Source organism: Athene cunicularia, assembly GCF_003259725.1.
Source record: "Athene cunicularia isolate RWA chromosome 5 unlocalized genomic scaffold, athCun1 chr5_part1, whole genome shotgun sequence".
In the NCBI taxonomy this organism is placed as follows: Eukaryota; Metazoa; Chordata; class Aves; order Strigiformes; family Strigidae; genus Athene; species Athene cunicularia.
This window is the reverse complement of record NW_020799101.1, coordinates 42504323-42519495: the sequence shown is the minus strand read 5'-3', so window position 1 is coordinate 42519495 and position 15173 is coordinate 42504323. Positions and strand designations below refer to the sequence as shown.

The 15173-nt window shown below is 40.7% G+C and overlaps 1 protein-coding gene across 2 annotated transcripts in view; it reads left to right on the top strand.

The window, feature by feature from the left end:
* AMBRA1 (autophagy and beclin 1 regulator 1) overlaps positions 1-15173 on the top strand; it is a 135159-nt gene that overhangs the window by 85235 nt on the left and 34751 nt on the right. For both annotated transcript variants that reach the window (XM_026849788.1, XM_026849787.1), the window contains exons 13-14: positions 4334-4522; positions 4969-5123. In XM_026849788.1, the coding sequence (XP_026705589.1) occupies positions 4334-4522; positions 4969-5123 (344 nt within the window). The remainder of the gene's footprint in view (positions 1-4333; positions 4523-4968; positions 5124-15173) is intronic.

Below are 15173 nucleotides of genomic sequence, written 5' to 3'. Positions count from 1 at the left end.
AAAAGGCATGCCAAACAATGTATAAATAGGAGCAGCTGTTAGGAAAGTGTCATCTTTAAGGGTGGCTAGGAGCGGATGTGCGCCCAGCACTATTTTCCTTTGGCAAACAGTGCTGTTGCTGCCGGCGTTCCAGGCCTTCCCCTTCAAGCGTAATTATGCTGTAGGTGTAAGCACTCCAAGTTGGCACAACAGCTTGATTAATTTGTTCTCTGATGTTTCTTTTGATCTGTTCTGTCAGCTCGGTGGCTGGATTAACAACAAAAGAAAACAAGAGATGAAAGGGCAGCCTTGTTTTCTGAAAATAGCATTTTTTTTCCCCTAAAATCCTCTGTATTAGCTTCGTTTTCATAGATCAGGCTTCAGGCTCAAAGAAATTAAATAGCCTCTGGCTTTGTCAAATGCATAGGTATCTTCATCTTTTCTATGTCTTGGAAATCTCTTAGATGCTGTTCCTGAGATCTCCATGTCTCACATTTAGACTTTCTGCTGGCACAGTAGGGTCCTTTGGTTCTAGGTGTAAGTGCTACCTGAGTCCCTCATCCTTTGTAAATGAGGGAGGAGCAAAAAAACGTAACGCCAGCAGAAATACAATAATTTTTTATGTTAAAAAAATAAAGATGTGGGATTCTTTTCTTATGAAGGTTGCATTAGATTAACACCACCACCCCCCGCCCCAAACTTCAAAAGCTGAGAAGAGACATGGATTCTCTAGACTGTAGTTACAGGAACAAGGAAGAAACATCCCCTGTGCCCAGAGAAATCTGTTTCTGCCCCCTCTAAAACTTCTTGCACTTCTTTGAAAAGCACCAGGAGTTCCTAAGTACAGAAGGGTCCCTGTGCTAAATGACACCCGTACCTTTGGTCTGATGAAGCAAATATACAATCTTGCTACTTCCAATATTGAGCATCAAATCATAGTAGTTAACATTGTAGAGAAACTGTGGCTACCTCATGGTAGCTGCATCCTGAGCCCAGAGATGGTGGACAAAAACTTAGATATGTAGCAGAATAGCAATGAGAGAGAACAGTTCTTTAGACCCCAAAGAAAGGGACCAGATTGTATTTTTCTCTTCTAATAATCAAAGTTTTTTGCAAGGGTGGTGGTGGGAGCATGCATCATAGTTGTCTCTCTGGCAAATGCTCTCCCTGTGTAATTTGTAGTTTTGCTCTGTTGCTGCCCTTCTGGCTTGGCTCTCTTTTAAGTAGTTAACTCAGATTTGGCTGTGAGAGTCCCAATATTCCCCATCCAATAAGTTCCCGTTCTCTCCCCCCCCTAATTTTTTAGATCACTGCTGATTAGAGTACAGTTACAAAGGAATTGGTGAGAAAGAGCCCCCTTAGCCACTGAGTCTAGCTCCTTGCTGTCTTAGGCACATTCTGTAGTTCCTCTTATTCTGTCTTATTATTAGTTGAATTCTGTCCCTTTCGCTTCTGTTGAAAGACTGTTCTAGAATCTTGCTATTCTGGTAGAAATCTACTAATTTCCAAATTTAAAGGCTGCTTTTACTCACATACTCGCCTGTCAACATTATTTGTGATGAGAACCGATGTTTTTCTGGCGCTTACCTTATGGTATTTTTTATAAATGCAATCCCATTTCCTTGCAATCTTGTTTTTTTAATATAAAATACCTGTTTCATTTTCCCCAGTCATCTTCCTAGCTCTTTGCTGGGCTTGTTACCATTAAGGGTTTAATCTTTCTTGAACATGGCTGACCAGAACTGTGCCTGGTATCCTGCATGTGGTCCTAGCACAAGTTTGTAAACTAGTACTGATATTTCTATTGTAAGTGGTCTCCCTAGTGCAGTTTACGATGGCCATCTCACTGTTAATGCTGGGTGGATGGCTTAGTCTTTGCTATGATCATCAAAGTTGATTCTCTCTTGTTTCCAACTGAGAAGCTCCTAGGCAAAGCAGAAATTTATAAATGTTAACACACTCTAGAACACTTCTGTTATGGCTCTGTGTACTTCAGTTCACTGTGTGGTCTGAGCATGCTCTGTTAATGAAATTACCCAACTTTATCAACAGAATTCATCAACCAGCTCCACTGTGTCCCCAGCCCATTGATAAAGCTAATAAATAGGACCACTTTTGAAATGAGTCACTGAAGAACTCTGCAGGAATCCTCCCAGTTTGACAGGGGTTACAATAGTGCAACCTGTTGTCATGTATCATTTAGCTAGTTCACAGCACATACTGCACTTCTTGTGTTGATGCCCATCTTCTCTTGTGGTGACATAATGAGTACTTGAGTGAAGCCTAGATGTAAAAATAAAAGGACAAATTTTAATTCTTTTTAAAAAAATAGATAATATAGTCTTTAATCTTTATTCTGTTGTCTTTCTGTTCAGATAGCTTCAGGGAATTTTGTCTTCTTTTGGACCGTCTGTTCTTTGAAGGGCCATGTGTATTTTAGATTCTGTTATTACAACACTGACAGTGACTACCTTTATTTACCTTTTTCTGTTCAGCACCTTTTTGTTTACACTAGGCTGAAAATTACTGGTTTTAGCAGCTTCAAGACTGAAATGGTTGAATAAATTTAGAGTACAGGTGTAGGTGGTTTGGTACGGAATGTAATTACTTAGTCCACTTTTTATCCTCCTTGTCTTTTTCATCAGAATTTCTTAAATGGAACAGTAGAAGTTTGATACTCAGCCATATAGGAAAGCAGTTTCCAGGAAAAATGTCTTCAAGACGAGACCAGAAAAACTAAATATGAGATTCAGTGACTGCTTTAAATCAGTGATGCTGAAAGAAGTCATAGTCCTATCTGCTTCTCTGTCATGATGACTTCTGCTGCTGCTCCAAGTATCTGTATGGCCATGTGGCATACCAAGCTGGGAAACTGTTCTGGCTAAAAAGTGACCTAGACGACAGTCAATAATTTCTCAGCCATATCAGTTCCCTGATGTAGCTTTCTTTCCACAGAAGTGTTGGAAACAAAGGCCAGGGGTTGTTTCTTCTGGCAGCAGTGCCAGGTTGTTAAAGCATTGAGTTACAGCTTTAATTTGATTTGGAAGTTCAAACTTTCATAAGTATGCACAAAGCATTCTTGGCACTGTTTGTTTGTTAAACTAATAAGGAATCAAGCCCGAGAAGTGCCTTCATAAACTCATCTGCGTTTTTAGCTGAACAAATCAAAGCCAGTGCTGGGCTGAGAATGGTCTGACAGTTTATAAGAGAATTTCTGTAGAAGTTGGCACAGTGCTCCACATGCTATATAGGCTCAAGCATGAGAGATGGGAGTGTTCAGTCTTCTAGCATACAAAGTTTCTGTGTTGCAAATGTGGGCTTTCTATTTTTTTTAGATATATTTCTGTCCCCTTGAGTTTGAAAATACTAGAATCTGAAATTTCCCCATCTTCAAAATAGTGTGTGTGGTTTCGGCTCCAAACTTCATGGAATAATTGCAGTGGTTTTAGTGAAAAACTGGAGCACATTTAGGTTAGGCTGAGGGAGCGAACGTCACTCCAGCTTTATTTTATCAAGCCATCATTGAACTGTTGGTGATGACAGTGTTAAAAGCCCTTGGAACCTCACAGTGCCAGGAATGGCACAAGTGCATGGTAAGATTCAGTGGCCCAAAGAGCTTGTAGTCTGTATATGCAAGGCACGGAGGGAAAAAGATTTCTCTGAGGTCACCCAGCAACTTGCCAGCAGAAATTAAACTAAAACTTATGTGAATTGCTGCTCACTACCCTGCCTACTGAACAGTTACTTCACTGACTGCATGAGTGTCTCAAATACTGGAGTAATTAAATGGACGACTGACTGGAGAAGTCTCTGCCCTTTCTCACAGGCTTTATCCAAGACTGGTGTAAAAATCAGCTGTCAGAAATGAATGTCTGTATCTGCAGGGAGGAATTTTTCTCTCATCTCCTGTTTATTGAAGATAAGGGGAGCTGGATCTAGGGGCTGCACAAGAGAAGGGGAAATGAATTAAGGTGTACTGTTTCTAATGATACCACTGCTGGAGTTTGTCAGAGTCACGATTTGAGACTTGTTTAAACTGTGCTGTCCTTTGCAAAGGATGGTGTTATGCTCAACAAAGGAGGGGTTTGATAAAGTGCAATTGCCACTATTTCTTGGCTGAAGGCTCCAGGAGGTGAGTAGATTTCATTTCCTGGGCTCATTGCAGTGTCTTATCTCTGTTTTGGAGCAAGTATTACATTAATCAGGGTATTAACGTTTCATAAACTTGTAGAGGAAGCTAAATGTCTTGAGTGCCTTTTGCATGTACTGTCCAGTCTCTAATGTTAGGATTAAATCTTTATTTTCTGTTGAACCTGAGTGCTTTAATCACCGTTCCTTTCTTTCCTCTTTGCAGCCTCTGTGAACGTGCTTGTTCAAAACTGCAAGATTTACAATGATGCTAGCTGCGATATCTCTGCTGATGGGCAGCTGCTGGCAGCCTTCATTCCCAGCAGTCAGAGAGGCTTCCCTGATGAAGGAATACTGGCTGTGTATTCTCTGGCACCCCACAACTTGGGCGAGATGCTTTACACAAAGCGATTTGGTAAGCATGCAGCAAGAAGTCAGGGTGGGTGGGGGTGTGAGAAGTTACCTCAGAACTCAGTGTTCAGTGAGAAATGCAACAGTCTGAACATCAGTGATTGTAGTAACAGGAAATATTTTATTGGCCTTCCAACTAGCCACAAATATAGTACTTCCAGGGAGAAGCTTGTGGTATGGTCTGGGCATGTAAGTTGAAGGAGCTGCTGAGACACAGCTTTTTGTTCCTTAAAGAACTTTATTGTCTTAGTGGGAGGATGCTTGCAGCAATGAAATATCTTGCAAAATTTGTATTTGTGCAGGTTTCTTTATTCTTCTTTACCCCTTATAAGAATGAGCTTAGTATGCTATGTGTTATGGGAATGCTGGGAGGGAATGAAGAAGCCGTGAGGATGAAGCACGGGGAAGGCTGTCAACCTGCAAGAGAAATAACCCCTCCTCTCTTCGTAGGCCCTAATGCCATTTCTGTGAGCCTGTCTCCAATGGGCAGATATGTAATGGTGGGACTTGCTTCCCGACGTATCCTGTTGCACCCCTCCTCAGAACACATGGTTGCTCAAGTCTTCAGGCTGCAACAGCCCCATGGTGGAGAAACCTCTATGAGGGTGAGTGTATGTGTATTCCATTTCTGTGTGGTTTTATCAGTGATTTTGTGTCATTTTGTGGCTCTAACCTAGTAGTTAGTAGCTGGGTTATGATATCGAAGACGTGACATGCTCCAGGCCCACTGAATAGTAAACATGAAGGAATTTATTACAGAGGTATGCAAACATGGCAGGAGAACGTAAATGTAACAGAACTCTGAACTTTACTCTGGTTTCAAATATGATAACAAATAAATACATTCCATGTAATGGGCTACATTCCTAAGTCTAGATATCGTTCAGAGTACCCAGTAAGTCTTTGGGTAATATGCATCTTTGTTGTAGTACTACAGTTGGCTTTGCTGGGGGAGTTTTTCAGTTGAGGCTTCAGGATCATTTCCTAACATTTCTAAAAGCAGCTGACCTCTAGGAGAGCAGCCTCAGAAAGGGTAGGAGCCAAGCTTCATACCGTACTTGTAGAGTGAAGGTGAGGCTTACCATACTTCTGCAAAACATGTTTTTGTTGGCTATTTTTAGTGAGCTTTCTGTGTATCTGTAGGCATATTTTGGCAGTGGAATTATCTTTCTGTACTTGTGCTTTGTGGGAGAGCTGAACCATGACCCACTGTGACCCGTTTAGTACCTGAGGAAGAAACGTCATCTTTTTGCAAACTGGCAAATAGAGTTAAGAGAACGTGTATGTCTTGCTTTGTTCATCAGCAAAGTGCAACAGCTGTTCAGTGATAGTTTAGGATAGGAAAAGCCATATCCAGTTGATAATGCACAAAGATAGTTAAGGCAGAACTAGGTAATTTCTAAAGCTGAAATTTGGGCTGGATTCCAAGTTTTAGGCCATGTATTTAGGGGACTTGTTGCAGGAGATGAAAACTAGCTATTCAGACCTTTTCATTTTGGGGGATAGCTTGATCAGAGTGGAATTTATTCCATGAGCAGCTTGTTTTTCCATTCTTTTTTTTTTTTTCTTTTAAAAGTTTTTCTTTTTTAAAATGCCCCTCTGAATATTATTTTGGCAGAGCTTTCCCAGTGTGCAAAGGTTGCAGTGAGCTGTTTGTCTAGTGGCCCGGCACTGGGAAGAGACTTGTCTTTGTGAGAAATTGTTTGATTCACCTTCAGACTCTGTAGTTGCTCTCCAGACTGCTCATGATTCAGAGAGGGTCATCTCAGCTGCGTCATTACATGAGCTGCTTTATCAGCTGATATAAAACTCTTGTTTATCATCATCATCTGCTCCATGTTATAAGGCAAGGGAAGATCAATGATGAGGATATTCTTTGGTGCACCAGTCAGCACTTTTTCAGCCCTGGTTCTGAGCTACCATTCTGGTATGAGCCTCTTAAGGTAAGAGACAGAAATTAAAATGTATTTATGAAAAAAGCACAATTTGGTTAGCAGGTAAGGCTGGTGAAAGCTCTGTGGATAAGATAAGATCACTAACTATATGGATTCAGTATCCTGTTAGGTCCTTTTAAAAGTGTAGTTTGCCCTGGTACTGCTTCTTTTCTCAGTTATTTTAAGATCCTAGTGAAAAACATAGCTTTTACTGCCAGATACGGGAGTATTCCTTCCCACAGTCTTTTTACCATATCATAATAAGTTAAGATAGAGAAGTTCTATTAGCTAAAATCATATCTGTTCCTCTCATCCATCCTTTACATTTGCTCTAAACTCCAGTTGCTATGGCTTCTAGCCCTTCCTTTTGGAGATGTTTTTTTGTAGCCAGCTAAATCAGTAAGCTTCTGTCTAAATCTTCCATTTATATTTCTTCATCTCCATTTCAAACGTATCTTCTTTCCCTATGGTGTGTTATACTCTTTAAATGCTTGTACCCTTGCTCTTAGTCACCATTTACTGAAGTAATGCTTTGTATTCCCTTAATCTTTTCTTGTAATTCAATCTTCCAGCTTTCATTTTTTTCCTCTTCTGAATTCTCTCCAAAATACCCTCCTTTTTTTTTTTTTTTCTTCTTCTTATTCTGGGATATGTTTAAATGTACGTAATGTGATAAGCATAGTCTTACCAGAAGCCCACAGAGGGTATTTTTTCTACTTTTTTTGGATGACAGGGCTTTACTTACGCAGTTGAAAACTGTAGGGCTTTTTCCTTTTATCCTGTTAATGGTGCACTGAAAATTTTGTACTATTTTCCCACTCTTCCTTTTCAGACTTGCTCCACATCACTGCACTCCTGTCTTTCTCATCTGCTGTAGTTCTGGATTATTTTTCTCCAGATGGATTGCATGTATTCTAAAGGTTGCTTTTTTTCATCTTTCTTGCACATGTATTTTTAACTTGCAAAAACCTTTCCCCCACGTTTTTAAATCTATCTAGTCTAGCAGGATTTGCTAACTAATTTGCTATTTTCCCCTTTCCCACATCATGTTTAAAGATGCTAAAAATGTCTCATTTCTGACTGCGTTGGACTTTCCGCTTTCTGCATATGTGACAGGGTCACAATTAGACCACTTTGAATTAATTTGGTTAAAGAGCCTTCCTGTGGGATGATGTTGAATAGAGTCTGTAGGACCAAGCTTGGAAAACGTAAAACTGTTGGTCTTGCAAATATTATTCCTTCACCTATAAAAATTAGGTGAAGGAATTTTTGCAGTAAGACTGCTCCATAGGTTTGTAATATGTTTCAGGACATGCAAAATTAAAATAGACCTTTAAGTAGGAGACTTCGTAATATTCTTAGCATACTGTCTTTACAGTGGCTGATGTATCCATATTCAGTTGAGTAAAAACCTGTTTGCACCTTGGCCAGCATGCAGTAGAAGGTTTAGGAAACCTGGTGAAACTGTATTCTTCAATTTCTAGTTTAATGTGCACATTAGAGAGAATCAAAGAGCATCTTTGTTGCCTCTGTGCCAACAGCTTGTAATACAAAGCAATTGTTACTCAACTTCTTAATTAAAAATAAGTCATAGCCATGTTCTAAAGCAATGTTTTGTAGATATTTTAATTTTACATTACTCGCGAAACTCCCAAGAGAGAAAATCAAGAGAAATGCTATATCAGATCCAAGAAAACTTACGTTGTTTCACAATTGTTCCTTCCTTCCCCAATGCCTTTTGATTTGCAATCAATGAACTGGGAGAGTAGGGCTTGGCAATGTGGCCTATAAGTCAGTGCAAAAGGGTGGCAACTTGCCAAGGAGTGAAATACAGTGATTATTGCTGTTTCCAGTTAACTCCTCCTCCACATCCTTGACTAGCAGTCAGTTTTTATTCCTCAGTTTCCTCCAACTTGCTGGTGAAATAGAGATTTCAAAGATCAGTTTTGTTACATGAAACTCTTAATACATTTAATAGCACCTGGAAATCCACTGGCTGCTGGTGTAGTTTTCAGAGTTGGAGAGAAATGTTCTCTGAGAACTGCAGCACTTGTGAATTGTACTAAGGAGCATCTTGGTTATAGAAGTGCGCATTGTCTATATACATCTTGTTCTTGATACTTTCAGAGAGATTGGGTAGAGTTCTACAAGTCAGGGCTGACATAGTTTGACAGTTGTGAATTTTGTTCAGAAATGGAGTAAAGTAGTGAATTGTCATCAGATATGGTAGTCATGAGCTTGGAGGTTCATGCTCTTTCTATTCACTCCCTTCAGATTGATCTGCTTAGCATTTCAGATTCAGATAGAAATCTGGCTTTGCTAAAGAGCAGGTTTGTTTTTTCAGACTGAGGCTTAAAAAGCTCTCTAGTAGTGTTGACTTTTAACAAGAGTGGTATGCATAAGAATGTTTTGTTCTTTCTGTTTGTGGTTTTTGGTTGGTTTTGGGGCTTCTGGTTGGTGGGGTTTTTTTGCAAACCTAGATAACATCTCTGAAGTTTATCTGTAGCTGGATAGTACAGGGAAGGAATTGCTTCTAGCAGATCTCTATCTTGGGGTGGTACAGGTAACAGTGGTACTGGGAATTGTCTGGAAATAGTTGAGTTTCAGCGATGGGCTTCAAATATGGAGTGAGAATAGATTTTGCAGCCGATTTAGAAAGCATAGGTGGAGCTCATCTCCAAATAAAGAGAATCTGTTTTCAGGCTGCTTGGGTCTAGGGTGATTTCTGAATTCCATATGATTCCAAGAGTATACAGAGTTTAAAGAATTTAGAAGAATGTGAAATTAGAAACTTGGTCGGAGCTGAAGTTCCTTAGAAACATAGAAACAGATCATGCTGCCCTGGATCTGTTAGCAGTGGATATTAGTGAGAAAAGCGGCCAGAAGGTAGTTTTATTTCTGGCATTCACAAATTGTGATGCCCTTGCAATGTTCAATGTTTTTCATTTACCCCGAGGAAGCTAACTGCAATATCAGAAAAACATGGTTACTGTAATCCAAATTAAAATAAAACTTGGAAAGCAGCTTTTAAGCTGAAGATACGAAAAGTGAGGTAGGTAACAGAAAAATTTGATTAACATGAAGCTGAAGACCAAATCATACAATTTGTGGGGTAAGGTAATTTAACAAGCCCCTTCTCTAATACTGCATTATGCTTTGAATTGGGAAGAAAATTCACGCTGCAGAGATCCAGAATTACCTCTTGACAAGATTAGTGGTATTTGGGAAACATCCTGATGAAATGGTTGGTCAGTAGCCTGGATGGAACAGAATACGTGTACACTTCCATTGTAAATGGATGGAGAATTCCAAATACTTCAGGAAGAAGGGCCTGAAGCAGAAAGGCACACAGTTTTAGCACAGAGCCAAGCTTTTTTTTTTTCTAACATATTAACTTTTAATGAGGACAATGCACAGAATATGTGAGAAGGTGCACAGTTTTTTTGAGTGCTGTTGTCTTGTGAGCTTCATGCAAGTGTCAGTAGAATATATCCAGTATAGCCTGCAAAGGTCACTGCCAGGCCTCACTGACTTGTGAATGCTCCTGCAGCCATATGGGAAGGGGCTTTAAGCCTGAAAACAAAGGCTGTGCATATTTGCTTCACTGAGGTGCAAGATACAGTTTTGTCAAAACCCTTGATAATGTGAAAAGAAAATTGAATAGGAGAGTACATGGAGAAGGCTTCCTGCAACATGTTACTTCCAATGGAAAAATTCATATGAACTAATATACTTCTGCAAACAAGAGCAGTTTCTAAGAGAGAGTACCAATCTCTTGCTGTGTTACTGAAAAAGCATGCTTATTGGTATGTGGTCCCTTGTCTCCTTTTAAGAGAGATGTTGACATCTTCAGGTCGACGGGGAGAGCTTCTGACAACTCCGAGCAGAACTGCAAGTAATACATCCAATTACTGCCCAAAGAAATTTTTCACTGTTGGCAGAAATTGAAACAGGTAGATGTTTCTTAGACTATCCAAGACTCTGTCCAAGCAGAGTCACAGACTGCATGTGCTTCTTGATACTAGGAAGAGGTCAAGAGGCCAGAACCCTTTTTTGACTGTTACAGGAAGTCCTTCTTTTTAATACAAAGTGGAGCATAATAGTCTAGTTGAGGCCAAACAGTTTTATATGCTCTGTGTATGGGCAGATTCTGGCATGTGTCTTTAGTAAAACAGAGTGTATCCAAAACCCATGTTGGTAAGCATTGCTTGTGTAGGGAGCTGTAAGAAAGAGCTGTGTTCAATGTCAACCTTGGGGTTGCAGATGGCGTGAAGATTTGCATAGATGTGCACATCTGAGTATAGGTGAAGGAATGGTATGTTACAAGAGTTAGTTAAATGTCTGTCTGGGCTGATTCACCTGTAACTGCTTGAAGGCTGCTAAGACAGAACTTAAACTGTAAAAACTTAAAACTCATTATGATCCCTTCATAAAATATTGTATTAGTATCTCACATGAAGGTTAAATATTGGAGTGGTGTCAGTTTTAGCAAACTGGTATATGAAGAAGAGGCAAATGATATCTCTTCAGGTTGCTTTTACTTCATGGGATGTGAAGCTGAGAGCCAAGACCTTTTGTTTAACGTGGGGTCCAGTATTAGGAGAGTTGAGCTCTTGCAGTTCAGGTGAGGCCTTGAGCCCATTTACCCACAGTAGCTACTCTCAGCTTTGGTGCAGTTGGGTGCATACTTTTAACTAGTTAGCAGGAATTATGGCAAAGATGGTTCCACGTCTGAGATTATGTGCAGTCATTTTCTCAAGTCAGGTGTGTGGAAGGCATACAAGGTGTATTATTACCAGATTGACACTAAACTGGCTATGGGCAGAGAGGACGTTCGCAATTTCATGAAGGCTTATTTTTTCAGTGCTTTTTCCTACCATCTTTCTTGAATTAAATTTAAGCCAACTCTTCCCTCCAGTATTTATTCCTTCCAGACGTGTAGGCAGCTGGATGACAGCCTCTTTTCACCTAGATGAGGATGCATGTAGCTCTGTCACCAACATATTGTTGACATTTGATCTTGTATTCTGTTCTGTTGACGCTCAGCAGACGGAGAGCGGGGTGGAATGGCAGCTGTGCACAAATCCTTTGCTCTTGTCATTAGATCTTTAACATATTGTAGATTTTGCTGTTACAGTCTCAGCGTGACATTTAATGGGGTACTGCTTTTGGTTTGCAGTCTGAATTAAGGGCAAAAATGAAGAGGCTTGTCATTCCTTTTGCCACTGAAGTGACTGTATTTTTATTAGATTGTTCCAGCATTAAGAGCTGTCGGTGATTTTTGCAAGAGATAGCAATAGCTGGGGGCACAGTGCTGTTTGCACAGTTCAGTTCACTTGTGCATCTGCACTGAATATATACATATCTTCTGTCACGCTAACTCCCCCTTTGGCATTCCTGTTTCTCTCCTTTCATCTGTTCCAACCGCACACATGCACAATTGAAAGGACAATTGTTTTGTTTAGCAATTTCTTGCTTACTCAGCCCTAGGTTTCAGATCCAGGCTTGGACCAGTCCCCTAAAGGGCTTTTTGGAGATATTACCCTGGTTTTGCAGCCTTTGAGAGATGAGTAGTAAATTAATGAGCCTCTTCACTGCAAGTGTGTTATTTTCCTGAGTGAGAGCTTTGTTACCCGGGATGATCCATTTCTTCATAAGAACTCGTTCTTGTTAATGTTTTGAAATTTCCCACTAGTTATTTTAAAGCTCTTTCTCATGTAGTAATTGCATGGCAGGCTTGTGCGATAAAATACCATCTGATAATGCCAAGAGCTAGCCTAAAGAAAGAAAGGGTTAGGTGTGCTATAATGAGACTCCTACTGATTTGAAAGATCATCAGTAAATTATGTGATCAGGTATGGTCAGCAAGAATCAACAATGTTTTACAGAAAGTTTCTCTGTCCATTCAACAGAAACTTCTTGTGCTGAGCTGTTTAAAGAATTGAATCAAGTATCCTCAGTTAGGGTTTCAGTTGTTGCTGGAAATTAAGGGTTAGTTCTCATTTAATTTGCTGTGGCTCAGAAAGCAAAGCTAGGATTTTCTGCACTGACCACAGGTGCAGAAAGAGGCAGAAAGAAGTTTGTTGTATTGGTAAAGACTGAAGAAGAATTTCATATATGATCCTATTGCATCTGGGGAAGATAAACAGAGTTGAAAGAAATTTTATTTGTGCTGAGCATTGGTTGATAAGATCCATTTGAGGATAAGACTGACAAATCCAAAAAGATAAGTGCATTGTTTTTTTGCTTCGTCCATTTTAACAGAGAAGATCTAATGGAAAGACGTGTAGGTTGTTGGCAGGATTCAGTTGTGGAGGAGGGGTTGAGAGCAGCATGGACCAACCCGCCTAATAAGGGGAGACTGGAAGCAAAAAAGCAAGAATTTTTTTTTCCCCCTGTGTGATCATGGGAAATGCATGCCTTTTTCTTTGCATCTGCATATAGATACAGAAAGGAGACTCCTTCCAAACAAAGGGGAGACTTTCCTTGTTTCCAAATACTGATATACATTGTCTTAAAATGTATTGAGCCGTTGATCAGTTATCCTAAGGAGTGTTTCTTTTGCTTTGCATTCAAGGTCCTCTGCTTTGGACAAGCTAGACTTGAATTCTGCTGCAGAGGGCTCTGAGGTTTGTGGCAGTGCAAGGCTTAAGCCTGAATTTCATCAGCTTTTGTGAAATTCATTAATAGAAGGCAGAGTAAAGAATGAATCTAAGCAAAAAAGGGGTAGTGTTATTAAGGAAATCAGGTTAGGATGTCTGTTTCTTATTATGCTTCTGGATCTTAAAACCTCTTGTTTAAACTCATTGGCAGCATAATAGAAGTCAGTGATGCAGGTGGCTTCCTGGCAGCTAAGCAAAGGACATACAGTGCTCTCAGTAGAGTGGTAGATGCTTTATAGCAACATATCTGATACCGTCGTGTCAGAGGTGAACTAGTTAACATGTTGACATTTAAAAAAAATATACCATGTCAGATCTTTCAGTGGTAACACACCACTGGGATGAGTAAGTCAAAAAAAAAGAAAAAAAAAAAAAATTTGTGCTGTTCACTCTCAGTAAGGTACTTGCAATCAAAAAAGATGACGTGAAAGTTCTGAAACCTCAGGTTCAAGGTCAGATTGTAGAGCAGAAGATGAAGGGCAGGTAGGGAAATGCAAAATGTGTGCAGCCCTAGTTGTGCTGCTTTTGGTTTTGCTCTGCTTATGCCTTTGTCCTGTTGCTGCACCTCATCTGCTGCTCTGGCAAGTACGAGTGCAGTTTGTAATTTTCTGCATTTGTTTTAGTGCTCCTTGAGTAGTTTCAAACTATAGATAGGTTTTGCTTGGTGTGTTTTCAGTGAACTCAATGCAGTGTTGTAGATTGCCTGTGCTTTTAGGGCTGCAACCGTATTACATCATGTAGCTTAGTTTGCTGAAGTGTGTTACAAAATGAGATACCTGTGCTGGCCGGAGGCTCTGATAAAACTTAGGCAAAGCTGTGCAGCCTCTACAGTTGCTTTGGTGGTATAACCTGAACCACATGAAGAGCACTTTGTTTACCAGCATAACCTTTACATCTCTGCAGACATGAGGTACAAATGTTGGCTGCCAGTAGAGCTATACCCATCCAGCAGAGATCAACACTCCTTTCCCAAGCTCTTTTCTTTGCAACCCAGGCCAGAGTAGCTGCAAGACTGTGGATTTTACCAGTTCTCCCTGTTGGATTTAGTGCATTTGATGCTTCTCTTCCTGTGTATTTTCACGGACAGTCAGCCTCTGGTGACAGCGTTGATTCAGTTGAAAATGCGTAATTACATTTTAGGCTGGTGCCTAATAAACAGACCTGATCTGCTCCAGCCTTTCCTCTGCCTTTACCTGTCAGGATGGAGCTTCACGGATGACAAGATTTCCCCATGTAAAAAAGAGAACATCTGCACCCCCTCCCCATGCAGTCTTTATCAAGCTGATCTAACAGCCCCACTTACTGCTTGGGCTAAGCAAAGGTAATGGCTTGAAATTTATTGGCATCTTCAAAGGCAGTGCATCTAGTTGAGAGCAGAAATGTTTATTGAATTTGGAAAGATAAAAAGCAAGAGTTCCTGCTGAATTTCCCTATCGACTTGTGCCAACTTTCTCTTCTCCAGGTTCTTTCTTGAGTGCCAGAGGAGAAGAAAGCTCCCACTCAGCCAAACAAATAGTGTTCAGCTCTCCCCTGTTTTTCACTGTTCTCCTTAGAGGTGAGAAGGCCTTGAGCAAAGAGGCGGCTGGGCAGATGTCATGGTGCCCCCGCTTTGGCCAGAGGCACAGTCCTGCTCAGACCAGGCGAGCCGTGCAGCGCGGTTGCCAACTAACAGGCAGCCTGCTGCTGCTTTGATGACTGACAGGGTCCTGGTCATTGCCCCGTCCAGCTTTTAATGTTGGCACACCCCAGAAATGGAAGGGTGGAATTTAAGAGCGTTATTAAATAGCAGCAGCTTCCCTGGGATAGAGCAGGAAGGGAAGAGGGAAGCACAAGGTCAATAACTAGGAGTTTGCAGAGCAGAGGCTTTTAGCAAAAAGTTTTCTTACCCCTCCAGGGCAGGTACAAATTAACTGTCGAGCTCTGTGCTTATGTGTTGTGCCTTGGGCCCCCTTCTTCACACATAAGTACAGCCAGCAGCTTGAGGGTGAGGAAGAGATCATCAGCAAAGATTCCTTGAGGCTGTTGATTGTCATGCAACCTCTCCTGGCTCTCTGCCTTA